The following is a 20,348-nucleotide window of genomic DNA, read 5'->3' on the forward strand; positions in this document are numbered from 1 at the left end:
TCACCAATAATATTTCGGTTTTCTTCTTTTTGCATATCAAGCTGCCTTTTTAGCTTGATATCATTACAAAGAGTTATTCCTTCTGCAGTTATTTCTGCAGATAAATCTCCATAAGTAAGAATACTCCAATCTACGGAGTTTGTTGGAGATTTAGATTTTAATCTATTTTTAACTATTTCAGCAAAAAGAACTGGAAGTCCAGAAATAAATTTTTCTTTCCAGAAATTTGCATTGCAATCATTTATAGTTAAAACATTTGTCATAAACACATCTTTATACCATCTAAATTCAGATAGTGCTGGAAATCTCAAATTCATTAATTGTTCTTGAGATCTATTTAATTGAAGTTCGTTGGCTCCAATAAAATTAGATAGAATGGTATAAATCAGTGTATTAACTACATCAGACTCTTCTCTTCCATTAAGATCAATTATAGAAGAGTTAATAATTTTATTTTTTGCATCTTTTGAGAGATAAAAATCCCACCAACCTTGAAGTTGGCCAGTAAAACCAGTAATAATGACTTGAGCAATTTGCCTATCATTATTACCTTTTATTTTTGCGGCAGAAGAGTATATTAACATTTGTTTAATCACAGTTTTAATCTGATATTCCGATTTACCATCTATATTCCATTCAATAATGGCTTCACCATTAAACTGAACATAATCTTTTTTTCTTCAATTTGAAGATCAATAGGTGTTGTCTTTTTATAAAAAGGTTTTACAATTGATACTTTATGCATTTTATTAATCTGCATTTCGTCTTCAGAAGAACTTGAAGAATTTTCAAATTGTTCATCTTTGGTAATTACCGAAATAGAACCATTTTCTCTTATATTTATTTTTTGTAATCGGTCTATTAGACCTTCCATAAAATTTTCATCTTTTCTAGAACTTAAAAGAAATTTTTCTTGTTTAAGATTAGGAGGAGGTTTTATCATCAAAGTTTTTGAACTTTCTCCACAAGAAATTTCTTGTTTAGATTTAGATAAAATATTTTCTATTCTTGTAGTTTGATTTCTTAAAGAATGTAAAGTTAAATTGGTAAAATTATTTTGCTGAATTATGTGGTCAAAATTGCCATTCCTAATTCGGATTTTATAGGAGCAGCAAATATCTCTTTGTTGCCCTTTTTAATTTGTAGAGTAGTAAATGGATGATGAATCTCAAAGGATTCTTCTCCTGTTTCATGAACATATAATTTATATGTTGATTCAAGTGTATTTATAAAAAACTCATCTTTAAAATTTGGAAATATTTTATTTTTAGCTGGAAAATATAATTTTTCCATCCATTTAAAGAAATCCAAATTTAATTTAGTTTCTTCAACCCATTCGGTATATCTTGAAGAATATAAATTTTGTTGTTTTGAGTTTAAACAACTTAAAAACCATTTTTTCTTATTTAGATTTTTAATCTTTTCTCAACTTTTTTGAATAAAATTGTTATTATTAATAACCATAACATTATAACCCATATCAGAAAAGTAGGAGAATTTGATTTTCTATTATTAACAGAATAACTTCTTTGAAATCGAGAAGTAATAGATTCAGGAAGATCAACCTTATATTCAGGTTGAGATATATTATCATTAGTCTTTTGAAGACCAGATATACTAATTTTTTCAAAATCAGATATAGAAGAAGTAAAATTTCTACTTTCTTCTAGGAGTTTAATTCGTAAATGTCTTTGGGATGAGAATTTTATTTCAACATCACCATTTACATATTGAACTATACTCTCTAATTTTCTAGATTCTTTTTTAATGGTAGGAGCAATATTCTCCATTTTTCAGATTTCTGGTAAAGTAACTTGATTCCAATTTATTGTTTTGAGAATCATAATATTACTTTTATTAATATCAGTAATAAAGAAAGTAGTTTCACCTCTTTTAGAACTAATTTGATTAGTATTAATTCTAAAATTAGAGATTGTAGAATTCATAACTTTATAACAAATTATATATAATAAAACAACATTTTCTGTATCATCTATCATATCGAAACCTTCAGTTTTTATATTTAATGTGAGGGCTTTCATGATATTTGGATCAGAAAGAGATCGAAAAATTAGGGAAACAACTAAAATGTATAGGTCCTTCACATAATGAAGACTCTACAATTCCTAATAAGGAATCTTCAAATTTGTTATGCCTTTGATCTCGTACTAGGATTAAGGCCGAAGTATTTAAACCTAATCTGGTGAGTGGTTTTAAACCTACTTGAATCATACCCAGATGCATAAATCTATAATATTTCATATGAATATTTATAAGATTTTGAGATAACAGACTAAAAGAATCATAACCTCCTTTTAGAGGAATAGCTTCTTCAATAGTTTTTATAATATAGTCAGATTTAAAATTAAATCCTTTGGATCTATAGATCTTCGTATTAGAAGATACTGGTAATTTCCAGTTTTGAATATTTTTCCCGAAATTTTCGGAAATAATTAATTCTTTATTTTTAGTATTACTACTTGAAGATTTATTCTTATTAAAAGATCGTATTATTTTATCCATTCAAGAATTTAGTAGATACGGTCAAGGATTTACCCCGACCTTACCCTTTGGCTTTACAGGATTTATGGAACCCGACTTGTAGAGCTACTGCCTTCCTAAATAAGATAAAAGAATATGATATTTTACAAGAATAAAACTTTATTGAAGATTTTCTTCAGATAAAATGGCTCTGATACCACTTTATAAAAGAAAATAGAAAATGAGTCAATACTAGATGCAATTTTTATTAAACACAATCACCCTATTTATAGGATAAGATTACAATATACAAATCTTTACACATATTATCTTGTAATATTTATCTTGATTACAAATCTAACAAAATGAGGTAATCATCTACAATAAGAATATATTTAAAACACTCCCACTTAGATGATTATTTACAGAAACAATTGATTCATCAAATATCCATTTGGCAAGATGGATGCTTAGAAACTTTATCAGGACTCATTAATGATGCATCGTTAAAACTTTGTCAGTAAAATCCATTAAAAAAATCTGAACGAAAGAAAAAGATTACAATATCAATAGATACTTTCTTTAGATTTCTTCCCAACGATAGATGCGCCTCGTCAAAACCTTTTTAGGAAAACACAGTGGGAAAAAATCCTAATAAAAGAAAGAGAGTACGAAATCTCTTGATAATTGTTAATTGCATCATTAAAAACTTATTTTTGAAAAACAACGAGAGAAAAATAATATACATGGAAAAAGAGTACAAATTTGACTGATCCTCCTATTGCAAGCATCATTTAAAATAATCAACTCTCTGTATTCCGAACTTGTAGACTGATTTTTCACAAGTTGATGCATGTGATCATTTTAATTTGTATAATGACATGTTCTATGAAAATAATAGTATTGGACGTTGAATCTAAATCTATTTGACATCTCAAATCCTGAGAATAATTTGTATATATATCTCACTGTCAAATTAATACACCAATGACTACTGAAAATATATCTCATAACCGATTTGGGTTAGAAACTTTGAGCTAAAATGTGCTCATATTTCACATGTCATTTGTAAATTATTTTTATTGACAATCATTACAAATTGTATTTCAAGATAATCATCATTTTTCATTATTAAAAAAAAAAACACATTAACAATTATATCATTTTGATCCCAAATAACATGTGAAATCTCATCTTTTATTATACTTGTTATTCTTCGTGAATAACACCATCCAAATTAGATTCATTAAAATATTTGGTCGATAACGCTTTTAGCATCTTTTATGTTTACTTGTAAGTAATATAACATATGTCTTGCACGACATCAATTTCTTTCCTAACTACTAGTCAATAATCGTAATTGACTTAAAAATAATCGTAATCAATAAAATGTTGCAGTTTAAATAAAAGAAAAGTCAACACACCTATAGTTACGTTTCAAAATCATGAAAATAAGAAACAAGTAAAAATCATGGCAAAATCTTCAACATGTCAAAACAAGAATATAAAAATGTTCATGTCCACTCCTAACTCATTAAAAAACGTGATGTGTGGAAATTATGGTCCTCGGGTCGTGTTCTTACATCCAGCCCTGCCTACTCAGACTTCGGCCCTCTAGCATCCTCATCGACATGCTCACCTGCATCATTCACACCTAGTGAGTCTAAAAACTCAACACATATGTAACATTATAACAAATACATATATATCGCATGCAACAATGAAAAGTACCGTAGTAAAAATACAGTTCATGATCTTTTAATCATAAACATAAACATAATAAAGAATACATGTCAAAACAAATCTCAGTATAACATCATGTACATGTTCATTTCTTTTAATTTAATTTTGTTGATTAATTGTGACTTTCATATCATCTTGTTAGTCGATGGATCCATCTACGTGTAACCGTGGTACCTGACGGCGGGGACATAAGCGACAGCATTACCCATTCACTGAGCCTTGATCTTACATGTCATTGTGTCATCGTACTAGTCACAACCAACTCCCATCATTCAAAACATGTCATCATATTCATCACTTAATAAAATAATGCATATACGTAAATATTTTCTTAAAATCCAGCATGCAACGTATTTTTAATAATTACGTAAAATCATATACATGATATATAAACATTTAAAAACATGTCAAATTTTTGTTCAGGGCTGCTGCAAGAACTAAAACTCGACCCATGTGTATCATTTGGCCCCTAGAAACCCAAAATGACCTTTTTACCCCCAGACCTCACAATTTCGACCCGAAGCTTATCAAACTATTCAAAAAATCCTAAAAAATATTAATAAGTGTTTCTTAGACATAAAGTCGAGCTCGTTTCAGAATTTCAATGATTCTTTTTAAAACTTGGCCCGAGGTTCCGGTTTTAACCCGAATCAACCCGAAACTTATCCTAATTTCTCCCAACTCGAACCTACATGAACAGCCTCTAAATCACTTATTTAGAACAATTTTGACCTAGAAACCATGCGCAAAGGTTGCTGGAAATTTTCAGTGCATGCATTATCGAACCCTAGCGCACCAAGTTCGTAAATATTCTATTCTAGGCCCTACCAACTTGAACAAGCCCTGAACCAACACTTCCAAGCCCACCTTAGGACCCTCCTGGACCGACCTAACCCAAGCTCATAGCCTCCAGCACGCTGCTCCCAAGATCTACACGACACAAGCCCTAAATCCAATAATTCGACACTAACTTGCGGCTATCTCCTTCGATCTCCCTACTACCTGAGACCAGCCGTGTCTCAGATCCATAAAGGCCTCCTCCACATCCCTCAAACATCCCATGCATCGGCCCCTTCTATTCTTTTTCGATCTAGCCAATAAGGACTCACTCAATCCCAAAACCGATAGGCCTCCACCCTAACCAAGACTCGACATGCTCTCGGCCTCTTTTCTTCATAGTCATCAACTTGAACAGCCTCAAAACACCTAGCCATAGCAGCCCCCTTACACAAGGGTCAAGAAAATGTGAGTTACACACAAGATATACGTATGTACGTGTCAAAACCTTTGCAAAAACGATTCTATGAGATGGACCAACGAAATTTCATGCAAAAACATAAACAACACCATATAAACATGGTGTAAATGATGATAAAAGAGATACTTGGAGTTCCTTAATATTTATACGCTTGAAAACTCAAAGAACTACGCGCTGGACGTGAACCGGAGAGGTGGGGAAGAAGCTTTTCTTGAAAATCTATGGAGGATTTCGAAATTGTTGATGCTAGCTGCTGAAAAACATGGATTGCTGCTGAAGGGATGAGGAAAATGGGTGGCCACTTGGTGTAATTGGTGTTAGGGTTACTTAGGCAGAGTTTGAACAAAATTTACATGCATAAATGGGCCCTAATTAAAACTTAAATAAATTGAAAATGTTTTTTTGAGCCAATTATGCTTTAAAACAAACCCATCAACCCCAATTACACTCCCGAAAAATATTTCATTTAGGTACATTTTTGAAAATATTGCCCGAACCCTAAAAAATTTCTCTGATTCGCTAAATTTTGCGTACCAGTTAAATAATAACCCGGCGAGTAAAAATACCCAATCAAGACCCATCAAAAGTCATACTTAAAACACGTCATATTAAATAAAAAAAGAATTATTCAATAAAAAATATTTGACTGATTATCCCCGGTCTCCGTTCCTCGTTCAAGAGCGAAATGCAACTTAAAACCCTAATGCATGAAAATTTAAAATAACGATGAAATAAAAATTAATCATGCAATAATCATGTATAAAAATCATTAAACACATATTTTAATTAAAATCCTAGATTGCATGAATTCAGGTTACATACTTTAAATTTCCTGGGCCTTACATATCATTCTACAAGAATTACAAATGAAAAATTTGTTAGGATCGGTTGGGTGTGATAAAGTGTTTAGAAGTGGGGGGGGTTTGAATAAACACTTGAAAATTTTCACAACTTTTCGAAGGTAGAATCAGTTTAGTGATAAACTGAATTCAGGAATCTTGTTGTCAATGCCAATAAGTTAACTTAATAAAAGTGCGGAAATAACCGAAAGACAGATAGAATATAACTGATAAGAAAGAACACAAGATTTGTGAATGTTCAGATATTTCAATAACTCCTACGTCACCCCTTCTATCTTCAAGATATGATATTTACTAAAAGACTTTGATCTATACAATCATCTGTACAAACCCAATTCTGTTTGTTCTTAACAATGCCAAAACCAAAACTCTTAGTATCAATATAATTTGTATCAGTACTCAACTGATATAATTTCTAAGCACAATTGATTTTACAAAGATCGAATAAAACAGTGTAAGGTGCTAATACTTCAGCTCAAATGATAGCCTGAATGCTATGAATATTTCTATGAAGTGTGAGCTTTTTAAAACTGAGCTTTTAAAGAATACGCGTAGAGTTCTGACTGAAAAGCTTTAGAGTCGAATGACTTAGTTACTTTGTATGCGTTGCGTTATTCTTTTCGTTTTCTTATTTTTCTCAGTTGATCTTCTCAGCTATTTATAGGCTTTGATTCCAACGGTAACAATGAATGCATTTGAATCTTTATATTCGTCGTATAGCCATGTCAACATTCTTCTGACAGTCGTAAATTGTATATTCTCTGAAATGCGGCATTCCCACTATTTTTGTACAAATTTTCGGTTGTTTGCTACGTCCTTAACTGATGACGTCTAAAGCTGATAAAATCAGTTGACTACTTTAGCAGATTGGATTAACTGATCATTCTCAACTGGTTGTAGTGTAACTGATGAGTCTCAACTGATCGTTCAGTTGACAACACATTTCAGTTAGTTTCGCTCAGTTCAGTTGCCTAGAATTATATACGCATTAATCTTCTGTTTAGGCAACTATCAGTTTACGAATCTTCAGTTCAGTTACCTTCAGTTTTCTTGATCAGTTGTTCAATCTTTTCACGTTTAATTTGTCAAGCACTGAAATTTCGTTTCCAACAAAATTGCATCATAAAAATCTCATTGCTCAAATTATTTGATCATAAGATTCAAATTATTTCCAACATATCTACAATCTCTTCAAGAGATTTATTTTAGTGCATTTGTCGCACATAATATATTATCAGTTGGCATAATAAATACAACATATTGTAATGTCCAAAAGCTAATTCACGTAAATTGCATGCATGCAAATGATTTAAAATGCATATTTATTTTACTTAATTTATTTTAAATACTTAATTGATATATTTTACATGCTTAAATGTTTAAAAAGTATGATTTAATGAAATTGAAGGATTTTACCTGAATATTCGATAATAGGGTGAGGAAAGGAGATTGGGGACGACCGAGAAAAAATAAATTTTTCAATAAATATTTTCAAGGCTTATTAATACGACTAAAAATGAATAAATTTTTCTGAAAATGATAAATTTCAAATTATTTTACAAGAGAAGCTCGATTTTATCCAGGGAAGCCGGTTTTGGACAAACGAGGGACTTTTAAAATGTCAAATACATTATTTTTGAAAACTAATTTTTATAAACTTTTATTTTTCAATAAAATAGGTGTTATTTGACCCAATTTACCTAGGAATAGTAGGCTCAAATGCTCCTAAACTTTAAAGCCCAAAACCCAAGCCCATTATCATGCAAATTAAAATCTATAAAATAAAAACCTAGGCTTCTAAACACACCATTCAGCCGTAACCATACACACCACACAAAAAAATTTTGAAAATACCTAGGGGAGGAAACAAGGAGTCTTCGTCACTCGTTCGTTCTTCTGCATACCCCACGCTGACGATCGTATTTTCGAGCATTCTAAAACGCAAAGACACGCTTATAAACTCCTTTGATGCATTATTCAATTCATAATATGCTTGTTTAGTTTATTTTGCATGAAAAACATTTGTTTTTAAATTGCGTAATGTTTTGACGATTATTTTTAAAAGTTTTGAAAGTTTTTACGTAAATATGAACATGTTTTGATTTCCCACGAGTATGCTGCCAAAAGGAGGTCTTTTAGGGACAGGAAAAGTGTCGTCAAGGGAAGAAATACATGCTGGAAACCGAGCTTAGCAAAGGAGGAGAGAATCCTAGGGTTTCCTAGCCACTCGATGGAATATTGGTTTGGCTATGAGGGCTGTGCGCCGGGGGCTCGGCTATGGCTGGTCAAGGACTCAGTAAGGGACATGACTAAGGGCTAGGAAGAGTCCTAGCATGGCTAGGACTCAAGGAAGATTTCTAGGGAAGAGTCCACAACCGCATGGACTCTTCCCATGCACGCATATGTGTGGTGTCAGAGGGGGAGGTTAGTGGCTTTGCTGGGTCGGTCTAGGATGGTCCATTAGGGTCTAGGAAGGATGGTCAAGAGTCGGGTTAGAGGTTGGTGCAGGTGGCTCGATGGTAGCTCGAGCAAACATAAGGGAACTTGTGCAGCTCTTGTTCATGTGCGCCCTGTGCGGTGCATGGGATAAGGGCTGGCTAGCTAGGCTAGGCGTGGTCAATAGGGTCCCTGTGAGGTCTGGTAAAGGGATGGCTCAAGGTGGCTCGGCCGTGGTTCAAGGAAAAATGAAAGATGGCTCAAGGAGAACTTGCGTGGTTTCGATCTAGGGCTAGGGAAAGAAAAGATCGAACCATGGTCTACGTGGATCGATTCATGGTTCACGTAGGTTTTTAGGGATAAAAATTCTGTGTAAAATTTGGGAAGAACATATTAAAGTTTAAATTAATTCGGGAATTAAACGCTTCACGAATTAGTAAATAGGAAATTAAATCGAAAGCCTCGAATTTAAGCTAAATAAAAATATTAAAAATTTAATCTAAGCTTAAATAATTATTTGGGATGGTCTAGAGTCAATGGAAGTAAAAAAAATTAAAAAATATGAAATTTTATGTCTAGAGGCAAAAAAGTCATTTTACTCATTGGTAGTAAGAAAAGGGTTGGCAGCTTCCCGAAGGGTCATAACACATGTTAAAAGTTATATTATGATGAATTTGATGAAAATATGGAATTTTTTCATTTATGGTAAAGCTGTTCAATTTTTCATGTAAAAATACTATTTTTGAAAAGTCATGATATTTTGTGAAATAAAAAGGGAATGAAAAATACTTTGAAAGATGTGAATTTAATGTGACAAAAGTGGATGTATGATTTTTGGAAATATCGTGAGGGAGAAGGCCCCAGAAAGAGCTTGTTTATGGGACAAGGCCCTAGAAAGAGCCCAACGATTGTATTTCCATTATTTTTACATCGGTGCCTAGTGCCCGTCCCCATGCAACATGGTGAGCTAAGACTGATCAGTCGACCAGATGATAAAAGTCTAGTCACTTTCTATGACCAAACTTCACCCAAAATGATAAACGAGTGACAGCTTTACGATTCTATGATTTTATGATTAATGATATATTTGTGATTACATGCTTATTTTAAATAAAAGTATGTTTTATGCATGTTCTTGTATATGTATTATTTGCTACTCATGTTTAGAACGTGCTGAGTTATTAGACTCACTAGGTTTGAATGATGCATGTAATGATATTAGTGAGGGACGCGCTGACACTTGAGTGGATTAAGGCAGACATTACATTACCGAGGGACATTTATTTTCCGCATTAGTTTGATAGTTAAAAGATTAAAAAGATTTTTGTTAATTATTTATTAGAAATATTCTTTTATGGCGGACGGTGATCGAGTTCATTTTACTATATATCTATTGAAGGGCGGCACTTCTTTATGTTGGGAAGGAGCAGAGCTGGGGGTAAATTTGGTGACATTGACTTGGCTGGACATCAAGAGAGTATTCTACGATAAATATTTCACTTCTGACGTTCGTTCTAGGCTCAAGAGAGAGTTCATGACTCTCCGCCACGGGGATTCATCTGTTGCCAAGTTTGTACAGAACTTTTATTGGGGCTGTCACTTTATGCCCTTGATTGCTAATGATGCTGCGGAGAAGCTACGACACTTCATCGATGGATTGAGGCCCACGATCCGTCGTGATGTGATTCTCACCGATCCTACTAATTATACTACTGCCGTTGCGAAAAATTTTCGAGCCAAGCAGTCACTAAAGGACATTGATTGGGAGATGAAGTGCAAGAGGAATTGTTCCCAACAAGCTAGTCAGCATATTAAAAAGCCTTATATGGGACCACCTAAGCGACCGAGACAGCCGAAACCACAAGGACAACTATCTAAAGAAAATTTTCCGAAGATAATTGAGAAGCCACAATGCAAGGAGTGCAATCGTCATCATTACGGCAAGTGCACGTGGGGCACCTACAAGTGCTTCAAGAGCAGAGAGATGGGACACTATTGATTTTTGGCGAAGGACAATATCTATTAGACCACTAAATGGGAAATCATTTGTCCTAGATGCGGCGCAAAACAATCAAATGCCGCATATTATTTCATGCATGCGTGCGAAGAATCTTATTAAAAAAGGGGTGCCAAAGTTTCTTAGTATTATATCTGCACCCGACACTGACAGTCGATCTATTGAGGATGTGGAAGTTGTCAAGGATTTTCCAGATGTGTTCCCTGATGATCTTTCTTGTATTCCACCTGAGACAGAAGTAGAGTTTGCTATCGAATTGATGCCCAATACAGTGCCAATCTCTAAGGTACCGTATCGGTTAGCACCCACTGGAATGAAGGAACTAAATGACCAAATTCAAGACCTGTTAGACAAAGGATTTATTCACCCTAGTTTTTCTTCATAGGGCGCGCCAGTGTTATTTGTAAAAAAGAAAGATGGAAATATAAGGTTATGCATCGACTATAGGGAGCTAAATAGAGTGACAGTACAGAATAAATATTCTATTGCCCCGAATTGAGGGCTTATTTGATTAATTGCGTCGGTATTTTCAAAGTTATATCTTAGGTTTGGATATCACCAATTTAAATTGACTAATGCTCCAGCGATCTTCATGGATCGCGTATTTTAGCCGTATCTCAATCAGTTCATCATTGTTTTCATCGACGATATCTTGATCTATTCCAAGAGCCGTGAGGAGCATGATCAACATTTGAGGACGACCTTGCAAGTATTATGAGAGCAGAAATTATATGCAAAATTCAGCAAGTGTGAATTTTAGGTTAGAGAAGGAGGCATTCATGGGCCACATTGTGTCGAAAGAGGGAATAGAGGTTGACTTATCTAAGGTTGAGTTAGTCAAGCAATGGCCAATGCCTAAAAGTGTGACGGAAATACGTAGTTTCTTGGATTTAGCTTGCTACTATCGCAAGTTCATCATGGGCTTTTCATCCATTGTTGTACCCTTGACGTCATTGAAAAATGTTAAATTTGCTTGGGGCCCGGAATATCAAAGGATTTTTGATCAGGCAAAGTAAGCACTCACTATAGCGCCAGTGTTACCTATGCCGACAGAGCAAGAGGAATATATCGAGTCATAAAATATGTGTAATGCCCGAGATTTTGATTCTGTTAATTTGAGATTATTGATTATGAATTGATATGATTATAGACAGATCATCTCGAGACCAGATTGGGCAAAGCATAGAAATGACACAATTTTTGGACCGAAAGTTCGGCGCCCGGGCGGTAGTTTTTGACCGCCCGAGCGCCATTAGGTAATATGAAGGGGGCCAAAAATTCTGTGCCCGGGCGGAAATTCATGACCGCCCGAGCGCCATTGTATAATACACGAGGGCCGAACAATTCGCGCCCGAGCGGAAATTCATGACCGCCCGAGCGCCGACTGAAATTCATGAAAATGAGACACGTTTCTCTAGCCATGTATATATATATATATATATATGAATCTTTCATTTCCCTTTTGACATAATTAGCATAAAGAAGAATGAGAAAGGTCAGGGGAAACTTCAGAGAAATCCTTACGCCTTTTCACCTTGTATATTTGCGATTTGTGCAAGATCCGCCCGTTAGATTTTCAATCCGACTTCAGTACTGAGTTTCTAGCGACGAAAGCTTCAACTGGGCGTAAGTTTTCTTATGTTCTGATATGATTTGAAATTATGATACTGCCAGAATCAGATATGATCCATATATGTTGTTCTTGAGATATCAGACATTGTATAATCGAAACCGGATAGAAGAACAGACTGTTTATGCAATTATTATGAATTTTTAGAGTTAATTTGATTGTGATTAGACTGATTTGATATCAGAATTATGTTGTTATCGATTATGAGATATTGGGATTGATATCTGATTGATACTGTATCGCTGGGTATATTGATATTATTCAGATTTGGATCAGATGAGTTGTTGATTCGTATATACTGATATTGTATTGCCGGTATTGCGAGCTTGTACAGATTTGAGATTATGATCTGTTATTTTTGAGATTATGGGTTGTACTAATATTGATTATGAGTCGTGTTATTATATCTGTGATGTTGAGATTGACGGGGTTATCGAGATTGTATTGTTATGCCGTCGAAACATCAGTAGATTGACATTGAGCAGATTCAGTAATGATTGAGATTATATCGTTATATCGGTGACATTGATCAGATTATGTCGTGATTTGAAGTATTGATCAGAACAGGTCTTGAATTGAGTGGTATATTGACACCGTATATTTGATATTGTCATTACCAGATTGAATATGGACAGAGTGGAATTCGAGACTTCGACTTCGTCAGACCGAGAAGAGAAATGTATAAATTAATGTTGATTCAGGATTGCACAACTCGAGTTTGATTTGATTTGAGTTTCCAAAAATCACATACTTTATCTTATTGCATTGATATTTGCAATTGATAAGTTTGATATGTCTGGGCTATGGATGTATAGTCTAGTATGTGTTGTGATGAGTCAGTGGCAGGACATGCCAGGGCGGATAGGCCTAGTCTTTGGCAGGATATGCCAAGACACCAGACGTTTGGTCATATTGATAGTGCATAGGAGTGGAGCAACTTCTATAGCGAGATTCAATATGGACACGGCCAAAGTCCGTAATAAGAACGTACAACCACCACAATTGGGAGAGTAGGTGGGAGATTGTATCGTTCTTATTCAGATCGGGATCCCTAGATTAGGAATGAGTCGAGTCAGAGTCTCATAGTCACAGAGCGTGATTTACCGCTTGATATTGATTCATGTTTTCTGAGTTTGAAACATGTTCAGAGTGTGATCTACAGTTTGATATTGATTCATGTTTCTGACTGTGATACAAGTTATAGATATCTGCTTCATACGTTTATATCTGTTATATGAAGTGCATGTATACATGATTTATACTGGGAATATAATTCTCACCGGAGTTATCCGGCTGTTGTCTTGTTTGTATGTGTGCATGACAACAGGTGGGACAGGACCAGGGTCAAGACGAGGAAGAGTGAGGACTAGTTTAGCGTGGAGATTCGGACCCAGAAGTAGATCTGTTTCATTACCGGACATGTAATGAATGAACAGTAGTTGTTATGATTTACTTGTGTACAAGACTTGTACTTAGATCTCGATATTGGTCTTGTAAATGAAATAAGATTTATTTCGTACGTTTTCGCTTTTGTATTTTAAAAAAAAAATTTAGACCCTGTTTATTTAATTGTTTTTAATTATTCCCAAAGACGATTAAGAAAGGAATTAGCGTCCGGGTCCCCACAGCAGGTGGTATCAGAGCAGTAGGTTCCGGAGCAGTAGGTACCTTAGACTAAGACAGAAGAGCTAGTGAGCGGGGTAGAATGAGTTTTCTTTCCTTGCTTGTGATTGCTAGCATGATTTACTGCGTTAAAACTACATGTTTACTTGATTATCTGATTTGATTAATCACATGTATTATTTGAGAATGAATCAGAACCGATTCTTGATCAGCAGTAAGATGATCAGAGGAGGACTGAAACATGTTTGTTGTATTTGGTTACTAATTCTTTTGGTAATCAGATATACCTCCTCAACCAGAATCAGGTGGTACTTCGGTTTATCAGATGGGTGTGTCAGAAACTCCGTTGAAGAGGTTTCAATCATTTCAACCGCCGATTCTGAAGGGTACTGAGAAATTTGATGACTGTGAGAGATGGCTGAATGATATTGAAGTGCTGCTTGATTCACTTGATTACCTAGATGAACGCCGAGTTAGATTGATTGGGCACCAGTTACACGAGATTGCAAAAAGTTGGTGTATCACAACCAAAGAAGTATTAGAACAGCATGGTACCGTGATTACGTGGAAAATCTTTAAAGATGAGTTTCATAAAAGATTTCTCCCAGTATCGTACCGACAAGATAAGAGTATAAAGTTTGCCAACTTGAAACAGGGCCAGCTGAATATTGAAGAATACGTAGCAAAATTCTCTACCCTACTACGTTTTGCTCCTCAAGTGGCTGGGAATGATAAAACTGTAGTTGATCAGTTCATCAGCGGACTGAATCCTGAAATATCTGCATTGGTAAATGTGGAACGACCCCATTATTTCGCCGACGCCTTGAACAGGGCAAAAGAAGCTGAGGCAAGTTTGATCCAACAGCGAGGACAGTCGTATGTTGTTCAATCACAGAACCAACCCCAACCTCCAGCTCAATTCTTGCAATCACTATCTAGATTTGATAGTGGCAGTAGTAGTGGGGGAAAGAAAGATTTCCTGAAAGCTCGCAAGAAAAAGTTTAAGAAGTTAGGAAGTGGTTCATCTAGCTCCAGCAGTTCTAGCCCGAGTTATACGGGAGTTTATTGTAGCACTTGTGGAGGATGACATTCCATAGAGCAATGCCGAGGTGTGTTTGGTAGTTGCAATGTCTGTCATCAGCCATGACATTTTGATAGAGTATGTCCACAGAGAGTTTCCCGAAGATCTCAGGGAGCAGAACCATCTGGTTTAGTGGCACCGCCTGATAGACAATCACTAGTTGTTCACTCCTTTCAACCACCGACGACTGCTCAATCACAACCAAGGCCAGGACACAGCTGACGAGGTAGTGGCAGGTAATTGATCCTGTACGGTTATTTTACATATGTATTGATAGATACTAATGCATTCCATACGATTATCTTTGAATGAATTGCATTGATATATGCGTTGTCTATTGAGTTATTATTTGCTGTAGTATTGATCTCTTTTTTGTTGGGGAGAGTTCTGATATCAGTGACTTCTGTGACACATTGTATACCGTAGTAAGATGAGAGTGAAATTGAGGTAACTTGTATTGTACTTGTTTTGTCTGATTCGGACCGCATTAGTGATATTGATATGTTGAACAAAGTACAGAGCTACCGTAGACTGTTTCCATAAGATGGAAAGATTCGGACCTGAAATGGCCGAAGAATGAACATTGTACGGTAAGGATTCTAGATTTAGAATTCCATTGATATCCGTATCATTTATGACTTGATGACTATTGAAAGGAACAAAAAAGGATTCCTTATGCATTCAGTTGATTTACTGAAATCGAGTTTATCATCGACTGATTTGCCAGTGATATGAGAGTTGCTACTATTTCCCAGCTGAGATTCCGGATTTGCCTTCAGTCAGGGAGATTGACTTCAGCATTGAATGAATGCCAGGTACTGTTCTTATTTTTAGAACTTCGTACAGAATGACACTGACTGAATTGAAACAATTGAAAGATCAGTTAGAAGATTTCCGGCCGAGAGTTACATCTGATTGAGTGTTTCTCTTTGGGATGTTTCATATGTAATGCCCGAGATTTTCATTCTATTAATCTGAGATTATTGATTATAAACTGATGTGATTATAGCCGTGCCATTCCGAGACCAGATTGGGCAAAGCATATGAATTGTAAAAGTTTTGGACAGAACTATTGGCGCCCGAGCGGTAGAAAGTGACCGCCCGAGCGCCAATGTTCAACAAAATATGCTTCGGACAGAAGATGTGGCGCCCGGGCGGCAGTTTTTGACCGCCCGAGCGCCAATGAATAATCGGGAGGCAGAACACCTCGCGCCCGGGCGGTAAGTTTTAACCGCCCGAGCGCCGAGCAAGCGCCCGGGCGGAAATTTATGACCGCCCGAGCGCCAACCGATATCCAAGAAAAGTGACACTTTGCTGAACCATGCAAGTTAGGATATATATATACGAATTCCTTCATTCAGAAATGGAGAAAACGAAGAAAGTAGAACAGAATAGTTTCAGAAAATCCTTACGCCTTTATATTTCGATCTGTCCGTCTGATTTTCAATCCGATTTCAGTAATGAGTTTCTATCGACGCAGGCTTCAATTGGACGTAAGTTTTCTTATGTTCTGATATGTCCTGAAATTATGATATTGCCAGAATCGGATATGATTCATATATGGTGTTTCTGATATGTTAGACATCGTATAATCGAAACCGGATTGAAGAACGGATACCGTGTAGAATTGTTATGAATTTCAGGTTGATTTGACTGAGATGTGATATCAGATTTGTATCGTATTGATTATGAGTTGTGGGAATGGATATCTGATTGATTTATTTGCTGAATATATTGAGATTGTACAGTTATGCTGTTGAAACAGAATTTGATTGAGTTCTGATTATATCCAGTATTGATTGAGTGTGGTATTGATATTGTATTCCTCGTTATTGTCATTGTCAGATTGAGTATTGACAGATTTGAGTTCGAGACTTCGACAGAGTCAGATTGACAGAGAGAAAGGTATAAATCAATGTTGATTCGGGATTGCACAACTCGAGTTAGATTAACTGGAGTTTCCCAAAATCACATACTGAATTATTATTGCATTGATATTTGCAATTCTTGATATTGATATGCTTAGTCTATTGATCTATAGGAAAGCATGAGTTAGAGTTGGGCAGACCCGCCTAGTCTTTGGCAGAATCGCCAAGTCACTGGACTTTTGGATATATATCGATATAATGAGGAGAAGATCGACTCCTATTGCAGATCTTTGATATAGACAGCCAAAGTCTGGGACAAAGAACGTACCACCATCTAGCTGGGGTAAAGTAGATGGGAGAACGTTGCGTTCGTATTCAGATCGGGATCCCTAGATTAGAAATGAGTCGAGTCTGAGATGATGAGTCTAGAGTTTGATTTACAGTTTTATATCGATTCATGTCTTTCAGATTTAAAACATGTCATTGATATCTATTTCATGCTTTTATATATGTCTTATATGATTACATGTTTACATTATTTATACTGGGATGTATTTCTCACCAGAGTTATCCGGCTGTTGTCTTGTTTGTATGTGTGCATGACAACAGGTGGGACAGGATCAGGGTCACGAAGAGAATGAGAGATTCAAGATTAGCGTGGAGATCCGGACTTAGAGTAGAGTGATTTTCAGTACTTGATGTAGTGGCTGAACTCTAGTTGCGATAAACATATGTTGTACATGATCTGTACTTTATGTTGATAATTATATCGGAGTGATTACTTTACGTTTCCGCAATTGTATTTTAAAAAAAAAAATTTAGACCCAGATTATTTAAATGATCCTAATAATGATTAAGAAGATGGATTAGGTTCGGGTCCCCACATCATCTATGTTTGTGAGTTGAGGAACCGCATGTTCAGGAATATTTTGATGAGTTTATGCTCGTTTTATCAATGATTATTTTATCTATGATATCCTGAGATATTTGAAGCATATGACTGATCAGATCGAACATTTGAAAATGATATTGAATATTCTGAAACTGAGATGTTATATACAGAAACTGTCGAGAAGTGAATCGTGGATGAGACAGATTGTATTCGGGGCATGTTATATCCGAAAATGGTATATCAGTTGATCTGAGCCCAGTTGAGAAGTAATCAGTTGGCCGAGACTGACATCAGTGTCCGAAATTCGTAGTTGCATGAGTTTAGCAGGCTATGATATATGACTGTTGTTTTAAATTTGATTGAAGATTGTGATTCTTCTACATCAGTATTTGAGACAGGTTGAAGACTGTTGAGATTTAATATTATCTCGGTTGAACCAAAACTAATTTTGAGAATAAAAGCAGCTCAGAAAGTTGATCAGAATGTACAGAATTTTATATCGATAGTTTGAGCAGGGTATCGATCAGAAAATCAGGTATATGATAATGTATTGTATGTGAATAACCGATTTGTTGTGCCAGATGTTTCGGGTTTGAAACGACAGGTATTATGAGAAGTGCACAATAATTGATTCAACATTTATTCTGATGATAGAAAGATGTATGATGATTGAAAAGATAGATTTTGGGTGAAACAGATGAGATCAGATATAGCAGAATTTGTATGATATAGCAGAATTTGTACTGAAATGTCTGAATTGCCGACAGATAAAGACAGAAAAAAGAAACCAGGAAATTGGTTATATAGCTTATCGATTCCTGAAGGGAAATGAGATTATATTTCAAGGGATATCGTGATGAAGCTACCGCATTCCTCCCGAAATTGAGCATTGATTGAGTTAGGAGTGCCAGACTGACCAAGTCTGCACGTTCTAGTTCGTACATGAAGACGTACAGATATGACTAGATTACTGAGATTTAGGCCAAAGAAATGATCAGATTGCACGAAGTGCCGATAGTTAATTATATCAGACCGTGATTTCGTTCGACTTTGCACGTTTGGCAGAGAGTACAGCAAGAGTTGGGTACGAAGTTATATCTAAGTACCATATATCATCCACAGACTGATAAATAGTCGGAGCGGACTATTCAGACGCTGGAAGATATGCTTAGAGCGGTAATGCTTGATTTAGCACTAGTTGACAGGATTCATTGTCACCCCGTGAGTTTCGTACAACAGTAGATATCAAAGGAGTATTAAGATGACATCTGTAGAAATGTTGTACGGTAAGAAATGCAGATTCTCTCTATATTGGGATGATATCTCTGAGATTCCTGAGATTAGATCTGATATGATCAGAGATATGACAGAAAAAGTGAAGCTGATTCAGAATAAAATGAAGGCAACTCAAGATAGATAGGCCAAATATGCCAAGGTTTGACATAGACCGTTGAAATTTTAGGTAGAAGACTGAATATTCTTGAAGATTTCACCTTTCAGAGGAGTTGTCAGATTGGGCAAGAAAGGGAAGTTGTCTCCACATTATATTGAGCTGTATGAGATTCTCGAGAAGATAGGAGATCGTATCTATCGACTCGTATTACCACCTTCTTTATCGGAGATACCTGATATTTTTATGTATTGTTATCGAGGGGAATTGTTATTGCATCGAAGAAGTTATCAGGGAGACTGAGTCAGACATGAGATAGAGATTCCCAAAATTATTGTATTGATGTGAGTATTCTTATTTTGCTTCTATTCTCCATTCCTTATTGTATCTGGTGAATATCTGATTGAATTGCCTGTGATTTCGGGGACGAAATCGTATCTTAGAGGGGGAGAAATGTAATGCCCGAGATTTTGATTCTGTTAATCTGATATTATTGATTATGAACTGATATGATTATAGACAGATCATCTCGAGACCAGATCGGGAAAAGCATAGAAATGACACAATTTTTGGACCGAAAGTTCGGCGCCCGGGCGGTAGTTTTTGACCGCCCGAGCGCCATTAGGTAATATGAAGGGGGCCGAACATTATGCGCCCAGGCGAAAATTCATGACCGCCCGAGCGCCATTGTATAATACACGAGGGACGAACATTTCGCGCCCGAGCGGAAATTCATGACCGCCTGAGCGCCGAATTAAATTCATGAAAATGAGACACGTTTCTCTATCCATGCAAGTGGATATATATATATGAATCTTTCATTTCCCTTTTGACATATTTAGTAGAAAGAAGAACGAGAAAGGTCAGGGGAAACTTCAGAGAAATCCTTGCGCCTTTTCACCTTGTATATTTGTGATTTGTGCAAGATCCGCCCGTTAGATTTTCAATCCGACTTCAGTACTGAGTTTCTAGCGACAAAAGCTTCAACTGGGCGTAAGTTTTCTTATGTTCTGATATGATTTGAAATTATGATACTGCCAAAATCAGATCTGATCCATATATGTTGTTC

At 35.7% G+C, this 20,348-nt stretch overlaps 1 protein-coding gene across 1 annotated transcript; it reads left to right on the forward strand.

Moving 5' to 3' along the window:
* The first annotated feature begins 10,132 nt into the window (after positions 1–10,132).
* Positions 10,133–11,811, forward strand: LOC142550102 (uncharacterized). Its single transcript, XM_075659339.1, has 4 exons — positions 10,133–10,718; positions 10,834–11,081; positions 11,181–11,224; positions 11,556–11,811. The coding sequence occupies exons 1-4, from the start codon at positions 10,133–10,135 to the stop codon at positions 11,809–11,811; spliced, it is 1,134 nt and encodes a 377-aa protein (XP_075515454.1).
* The last annotated feature ends 8,537 nt before the right edge of the window (positions 11,812–20,348 follow it).

This window comes from Primulina tabacum, chromosome 6 (genome assembly GCF_025594145.1).
Source record: "Primulina tabacum isolate GXHZ01 chromosome 6, ASM2559414v2, whole genome shotgun sequence".
NCBI classification, from domain to species: domain Eukaryota; kingdom Viridiplantae; phylum Streptophyta; class Magnoliopsida; order Lamiales; family Gesneriaceae; genus Primulina; species Primulina tabacum.